The sequence below is a fragment of the Wolffia australiana genome, chromosome 1 (assembly GCF_029677425.1).
Source record: "Wolffia australiana isolate 7733 chromosome 1, ASM2967742v1".
In the NCBI taxonomy this organism is placed as follows: domain Eukaryota; kingdom Viridiplantae; phylum Streptophyta; class Magnoliopsida; order Alismatales; family Araceae; genus Wolffia; species Wolffia australiana.
Genome location: NC_135835.1, coordinates 16,579,836 through 16,588,260, shown reverse-complemented (window position 1 = coordinate 16,588,260; position 8,425 = coordinate 16,579,836). Strand labels below are relative to the sequence as shown.

General features: G+C 40.0%; 1 protein-coding gene across 3 annotated transcripts; it reads left to right on the top strand.

Annotated features, from left to right (window-relative positions):
- Window positions 1-4,573: 4,573 nt before the first annotated feature.
- LOC144716558 (transcription factor MYB65-like) lies at window positions 4,574-7,803 on the top strand. 3 transcript variants are annotated; one of them, XM_078591708.1, is made up of 7 exons: window positions 4,574-5,243; window positions 5,324-5,432; window positions 5,630-6,013; window positions 6,292-7,111; window positions 7,213-7,272; window positions 7,374-7,449; window positions 7,553-7,803. In XM_078591708.1, the coding sequence occupies exons 2-7, from the start codon at window positions 5,430-5,432 to the stop codon at window positions 7,581-7,583; spliced, it is 1,374 nt and encodes a 457-aa protein (XP_078447834.1). In that variant the 5' UTR covers window positions 4,574-5,243; window positions 5,324-5,429; the 3' UTR covers window positions 7,584-7,803. The 3 variants fall into 3 exon arrangements, with proteins under 3 accessions (XP_078447834.1, XP_078447848.1, XP_078447842.1); XM_078591722.1 differs by having other exon boundaries at window positions 4,574-5,432; window positions 6,292-6,347; window positions 6,447-7,111; XM_078591716.1 differs by lacking the exon at window positions 7,374-7,449 and having other exon boundaries at window positions 4,574-5,432.
- Window positions 7,804-8,425: the final 622 nt, after the last annotated feature.

Here is an 8,425-nt window from a genome sequence, read left to right as displayed (position 1 = left end):
AAATGAAAATCAATCTCAATATCCTTCATATGTGTGTGAAATACTGAATTCTTGGCCTGGTAGGTGGCACCAATATTGTCACAACAGAGTGTGTGTGTAGATGGTGGTACGATGTGAAGTTCGGTGAGAAGAGAGTTGATCCAAATAACTTTAGATGCCACATTTGCCAAAGCCTTATGTTCTGCTTCGGTACTAGATCTGGCCATAGTTGATTGGTTTTTTTAACTCCAATAAATCAAAATTTTACCCAGAAATACCAAATAACCACTAGTAAACCTTCTATCAGTCTGATTACCTTGCCCAATATGCATCATTAAACACATTTAAATATAAGTTGGAATCAGAATAAAAAATTAGACCATGTGTAATGCTGCCTTTAAGATAATAAAGTAAATGCTTTAAAGTTTGCCAGTCATCAGCAGTTGGTTTATGTATCTTCTGTCATGCCTTGTTAACAACAAAAGCTATGTCAGGAAGAGTGAAAGCGAGATATGTAAGGCCTCCAAATAAGCTTCTACAAGCATAATCATCTAATAAATCAGAATAAGTAGATGATATAGATGATTGTCTTAAGGGATACGGAGTGGGCCATGGTTTGTTGTTTTCCAGATTAACAAGTAGTAAAACAGAGTGGATGTATTTTGATTGTGAAAAAAGATATCCATGTTTGAGTTTGATTTCAATGCCAAGAAATAAATGTACTGGACCAAGATCTGTAATTGCAAAACGTGTTTGAAGATCTGTAAGAAGTTTACTAATGGTAAAATGGTCGGGGAAAATAATTAAAATAGCATCTACATAAATGAGAATAAAAATGAGTTTTATGGGATAATATTATTAAAATAAATAAGTATCAGTCTTTGAGCCAAGAAATCCAATTCTAATAAGAAAATATGTCAATTTAGTAAACCAGGCTCTTAGTGCTTGTTTTGCGACTAGTCGGGCTTTATAGTGATCAATATCTCCAAAAGCTTTGCATTTGAGGTTGTAGACCCATTTACAACCTATGGTATGTAAAATTAGGGTTTCTAGGGATCCAATATCCCACTTACTTGGATCTTCAAGTAAGACATATTGAGCTGCTCAAATGTGAACCATCTTGAAGTATCCATGTAATCTTTGGCAGGACAAATCTCCTCCTACACTTAAAAGAGCCCCTTTCACACTCCATTGTTGGTAGGCCATCCTGCTCACATATGGAATGAATAGGAGTCAAAGGGAGATGGGAGAAGAAGGGGAAGCACATTGGAAATGATGGACTTGATTTATTTCATTCAAGGCCTTCATCTATTTGTAGTAAATGGGTCTTTTCATAAAAAAACACCCAAACATTAAGTATATCCTCCAATCATTGGACTTGTATGTCACCTTCTAGGTCCATGTATCAATATAAGCAATAAAGTAGTGGCCCGACAACCTTAAATGGCCATACAAATTAACTTACTCACTCATCATATAGATGAACCTATAACAGACCAATTTAACCTAATCAATAGGTCAAGTGTCCAACCCATGGATTACAAGGCCACACCTCATTCTCTAGAGGATAAAAAGGAGTGTATTGAATCACTCATGGAACATGTATGTCATTTTTATTCTGTAAATATAGTCCCCCTTCCATTTGATCCTCCAAGAATGATTTAGGGTTTCTTCAATTATCAAACTCTAACTGGTCATCTGAGTTAGTAGTGATGTGTTCAAAAGTCATTGGAGAAATCTTCTCTAATATTGCATTTCCTTGGATAAGGACTTCATCAAATTTTCTACCATGAGTTGTCCCTTATTATAGCAAATGTGGACAATTCCATTTTGGCCACTCAAATCATCTTTTTGAACTTATTTCTACACACAAACTAAGATTGGTTGGAATTCCATGATTAGGAGCTGGTAGGTCATAGTCAAAGTACAATCTCGCTGGTCTAAAAGATGTCTTTAGTATCTCAGGTCATTCAAATATTTGTACAGGAAAATTCAGTTAATTGTTTCCCCTAAAGAATACCCCTTATATATCCTCAGAGTCTCCACTCTAATGGCTACATTAACGGTCATATTCATATAATGAGTGAGCATAGATAATCATATTCTATATGAATACTTCAATATTGTTTTTATTATCATCTGAATATAAATATTTAAAATGCATGATTGGAGACAGGTGATATCCATAAAATGATGTCATTATTACGCATTCAGACACATCATGCATCCATGGACTTCTCTATTAGCATGAAAGGTGCATTATATTTAATACATTGTATTAGTGAACTTGGAACATCTTATGGAATGTGTGATTAGCTTTCCAATCACATATAATTCAATGAGACTTCTAGTCGTACGAAAGTCAATGACTTTTAGTGAAAAATGGTCCAGTAAGTTCCCCTCAAGGTTATTTGATTACTCTTGCTTCATAGATTAACTATGAATTTATCATTCATATTCTGCTACAATAAAAAGAGTTTGCAAGCTCCAAATCATAGCTCGGAAACTCAACAGGTCATGAGTACAGTTCAGCCTATCCACACTGTGCAGTTATACCTTGACAAAAAAAACGCAAGTGTGGAGTATAGTATGGTTTTACTATGTGTAGGGTATTGTCATGAAATTTTATGTAGCTCATTAGGTGTAACCTATTAATTTTTGTATTCTAACAAGATAGGGGGATTTGTATAGCAAACCTAAGGCAAGATCTATCTAACCTCATTACCTTTGTTGTATACTTGTACTCCACATTTGGTTTATCAACACTAAAGGGATCAATACAGAGTTTCTCAAGCATTTCTTGAGTTTAATCAGGCATGAAATTTTAGTCTCAGCCCATAAACTTGACCTTATGTAACTTACTAGAATGGTCTAGAAGTTACTTGGTCATGATTAAGTGATACATGTTTTTGAAATCTCTCATTTTTCATAATAACTGTTAGGTGTTTTAATTTTTGGAATAATTTGGCCGACATTGACTTCTAATTTTTGCTCAATGTATCATTCAGTTTTGGTCGTAGTGAATGCCCCTTAACTCACATATATGAATCAACAAAAAATAGGTCCGATAAATGTTTAACGACATATTAATGTGATAATTACCCACCATTTAAAATATTTTTGTAGAAGACACCCATGATTTAAAGTCAGGACTAGTGTTCACTTCTTCCCGGCCCAGTATTGGATGCCAATAATGGGAAAAATGCTCTACCAGATGCTTGAAACGAAAAAAATTTACCAATATCCAGGTGTTTGATGACCATATCAGATATCTGTCGCTACAATATCGACACCCCGAATGGCATACATTTTAATTTTGCCTCAGAGGTTGGACAACGATATTGGATATTTGGGTCTGATATTGGTTCCTTTGGTATCGTACATATAAATGGAAATATAATTTAACTAACTTTTCTTCTTTGTATGAAACATATAACAATATGACTAAGCTATTGGACATATATTTCTCCTCTAGGTGAATAGTATTAATCATTACTATAATAAATCCATATTGAGTTAAGTTGAAACGGTCGCAGTTGTAGGAAGAATATTGAATTTCAAATGGGATATTAATTAGCACGGTCCAACCGAAAAGGAGTTCAATTATGTGAACTCTTTGTCCCAATTGACTAGGTAAGCAGTGTAGAACTTGTGATTCCTAGAGCGCATCTGTTTGTAGAACACGTAGTAATTTGAAGTTATTTATATTGGTTTTACTTTGCTTCTTTCTTTCCTTTCATTTCTGCGGCTGTATCCTTGGAAAAATAAAACAATTTCCAGATCTGGATTATCTGGATACCAATTTTAAGGTACAGATTTTGATGTTAGGACATCAGATTCTGAAATATCCTGTACTGTCGTCGGCCGCATACTGACCACTATGAGCATCTGAAGTCATCTAGATTTCATCAGGATATCGGATATTAGTTGTCTGGCATCGCATAAGCTGCAGGAAAATATGTAGGTAATGCATGCACTGTGGTGTACGTTGCAAATAATGGAGAGAAGAAAATGAAAACAAATGAGGATCAATTTGAAGTATGACAGAAGGGTGGCTCGCTACATAGTTCTTTATATTTTTAGAAATTTGCACAAACCTACATCGTCCAACTCCCGGGGTCGCAAGGATGGACCCGGGCGAAATCCCTTTTTCAGCAACATCCCTACGCAAACGCTGGCCCAAGACGATGACTGTTTGGAACATGTATCGGGAGGGATGTGGTCCTTGACAACATGCAGTCCCTCTCTCTCTCTCTATCCCTTTCTCTCCCCCTCCTATCTCTCTATGTTTGCCACTTGTAAACTACTTGCATTTAGGATGAATATCTTTGATCAAATGTCGCGAAACATAGTCATCTCACCTTTTATCGAGAGCATTTACATTGTCTACTTATCTTTCGTCCTATCACCACATCCCCCCTTTTATTTCACATCTCTCTCCATTTACGGGCATGCATTCATGTGAAGTATCCGTTAAACGCGATTATAATGGTGTCAATGGGTATCCATTGCCACTGTTAGTAGCGATAACAGTAATAAGAAGGATATGCATGAAGTACAAAAATATTTAAAGCTTCCAAAGCGGGCCCCAGAATGCGTACAGAAGACATGTTCCATACCGTCACGTTATGAGATGAGGAAGAAGGCCATGGCGATGACGAAGGAGGAGAGAGAAGAGAAAAGGCCGGGCGATGGCGTAGAGCTCGTTGCCATTCCCGGCTATGGTCCCGGCGGCAGGCGCCGGCGCCGCATGTGAAGGCGCCAGGAGTGGAGATACGTCGCTGCCTCGAGACGGCGACGCGTTTCCAAAACCTTAGCCGCAAAATTATCGTCAGAAAGTAACGAAATTAACGTCGTATTCTCTTTAAATCACCAATCAAGCAAAGAAAATTTTTCGTTTCAAGGTCTCTGTACTTTCTTAATGAAGATACTATAAACACATGTTTACATCTGCGGACGAAAAAGAAAATACTAAGTATAAATCTCTCTTCGATTTAACGCTTTCTGATTCGTCAGGTTGAATACCATCGCATTCGACGGGTCTCTGCGTTGCGCCTAACGAGGCAATTTCTTCGAAGCCTATCTCTCTCGCTATATTTTCTCACTCTATTACAACTTTCTGAGGGGCCGATAGACCAGATACGAACGATTAGATAATACCTGAGCCGTCCGATCGATATTTTATACCGGGGTACAAGATCCGACTGCACTGTGGAATTTCAGACCCCGCCGCAATATCTAGATCCGACCACCTTGGTCATCAGGTCATCATCTTGTGTCTGTCTCTCTCTTGCTTTTTCTTTCTCTCTTTTCTCCAGCGTTTACATTATTTGTCTTCTTTTAGTGTCTCGTCGGCGATCAAATAGTTCTCTTCGCATTGTATTCTCTGCCACTCGCCAGCGCAGTCGTTCGCAGCGGAGAAATTTGAGGAGGCCAATCTGTCGATTGACATGGTAACAATTTTAAATCTGTCATTTTCTTCTGGATTTTCCTCTCGGTTTCCATTGGCAAGCTTGGAAGATTCTTTCTTTCTATTTCATTTATCCGAGCCAATCGCCATCGATTTCAGAAATCCACGGCAGGATGATCCGAATTTGTTTAATTTTTCGAAGTTTCTCATGCGGCCTGATGATTTCTTTCGGCATGGTAGTCTGAGGAGACGAACGAGTCTACTGGAATCGAGCGAGCTATGTGGATGTTTGAAGAAGGTGGGGATAAGGCGGGGTCGTCGTCCATGGGAGAAGCTAGTTCTGGAGAGTCCTCTTGGGCAGAGGGCGTTAACTTGAAGAAAGGGCCTTGGACGGCAGGAGAGGATGAAATTCTCAAGAGACATGTTAAGAAGTATGGAGAAGGGAACTGGAACTCTGTTCAGAAACGCTCTGGGCTTACAAGATGCGGCAAGAGCTGCCGCCTGCGATGGGCCAATCATCTGAAACCAAACTTGAAGAAGGGCCCATTCACCCAAGACGAAGCACAAAAGATCATCGAGATGCACGCCAAATGGGGCAACAAGTGGGCAAAGATGGCTGCCCAGGTACGCGTCCTTCCTTTCTTGTTGTTACCAACTAGCACATTTATCAGTTCGGATTAAACTGTTTATCCTTGCCTTTATGACCGTAAATTATTTCTTCGATGTCGTTTGATCATTTCACTGCTTTTCATGATGTTCTTCGCCAGAGTTATTTTTTATTCTTAAAAATTCTCCAGAATTTTTGTTTGAAAGTTTTGATACGGACCGTTGCAATTTACTGAAACCAAACCTTTCGCAGATTTATCGAGGTACTAACCTACAATTAAATTGATGGGTTGTAGCTGAAGGGGCGAACGGACAACGAGATCAAAAACTTCTGGAACACCCGCGTTAAGAGGTGCGCCCGGGGCAAAAAACCGATTTACCCGCCGCACATTCAACCGGATATCTCGAACTTCAAACCCATGGAAGATAACAAAGATGGGTTTTGTACCAGGGAGGAAAGGTACAATAACGAACAACCTCTCTTTCCATCGGACTGCATGAAACCCGCCTACAGACTCTACAACGACCCCGTCGCCAGAGACCAGTATTTCAGACGGCTCATGTTGCCTTCTTTCACTGGTCTGAACTCTATTATGGGTCTGGACTCGATTACAGGCCTACCAGGTTTGAGCTACCCTCCGTTACCAATCCACAGCACATTTATCTGGGCAACAGGCTACAGGCCACCAATGGACATGGACCCAGACACAAGCTGTAACACCGTCTTTAACGACGGTGACTTGTCCGCTTCTCAAATCCTTGAAAATACAGGGCTTGAGAAGACGGAGCTCCCTTCATTCCAATATCCCACGGCTTGCTTCAGGATGGTTGATGTGACTGAGCCGGCCGTGTGGACTCCTGAGTCGCCGCCCGTTGAACCGGCTGAATTCTCCCCGCCCTGGAACGACGGGCTTCTCGACTCGATTATTCTGGGCTCGATTGCTTGCGGTCAGTCTACCACTCTACTAGCAGAAACCGAGAAAGATCCAGTATCTCCACCGTGTGTCGCTGCTAGTCCAGACCCTGCCATTGAACCAGTTCCCCTTCCTCCCCCATCCGACATCCCCCCTTCTCCCCCCATCAATACCGCACGGGACGAGGGAAACATCTTCAGCGGTGCGTATATCACCGTCTTAATCTTCTTTCTCTTCATCGTCATCATTACTCTCGTCAAGATGATGGTATCAATCGCCATCTTCTTCATTTTTTAAATGCAGGCTTGGGAGACATCGTGTTGGAGGGGGGCGCGAATGAGGCGACGAACACTCTTATGGACAGTGCGTATATCATCCTCTTGAAGTTCTTTCTTTCGTCGTCTTTGTTAATTAAATCATCACGATCGTCATTATATTCGTTATCATGTGTTTCCTGGGTCCAGGGCTGGAAGATATTCTGGTTGAGATGGGGGGTGTCGAGCCAGCTGACACGAATATAGACGCTGCTTACACCACCCTGTTAATCTTCTTTCTTTTCCTAGTCATCGTTACCCTCATTATCATGAAGAACATTAACATGATCATCATCGTTATATTAATCATCTTAATTTTATGATTGCAGGTTTGGAAGACATTGCGGTGCAGAGCGGTGAATTGTAAGAAGACGTGACAGAGAGGAAAGACACAGAAGGTGGGAGATAAGAAGGAAGAATTATCAGTGTTGAGTAAAGTGTTTAGAAAATTTTAATTAGGTATAAGAAAATGCATCATTGTGCCATATTGAATGTATCATTTGAGCTCATCTTTAAACGGAACATCTGTGAAGTGTAGTAAGGATATTAAGATGATGCATAAAATCCCTGGCCAGGGTAGTGAGGATATTAGAAAAGGCGTTCTCCATTGATCCCCATTACGCATCAGTACTAATTGAATGACGGATTAGGGTTTGATGATAAACCATACCCCAAGTCGTTCGAGAGTCTCGCGTGGATGATGGATTATACATATACGGTAACCGATGACAGTAAAGGTTCCATGAGAGAGTTCAAACACTACTCGGCATCTTCAAGAGCACGAGGTGTAGCTTGGCACCCCAAAGACTTGAAACTTAACCTATCGATTGGGTAGAATTGATCCCTAGTTAATTAATCTATATGTAAATATATTTAATTAATCAGGTTGGCCAATAATTGTTATTGGGCCACTAAAGTTATTGACTAGAATGATCCATGGGCCTAGAGGGTCACACGCATAAGGTCATAAGGGTATTGGTACATATATTTTACTTTGTAGGATTTTTGAGAAAAACTTAGGTAAAATATAAATAGGGAAGAGGCACTCATTTTAAGCACCCAGGTCAGCCATATTTGAGAGGCCCCCCCTTTCTCCACTCTCTTCTCCACTCAGCCAAGGAGAGTGTCTTCATAGTTAGAAGATCTTCAAGATTTTCAAGAAGAGCAGAAGAAGACGAGGTGGAGATCCAAGTGCCAAGTGA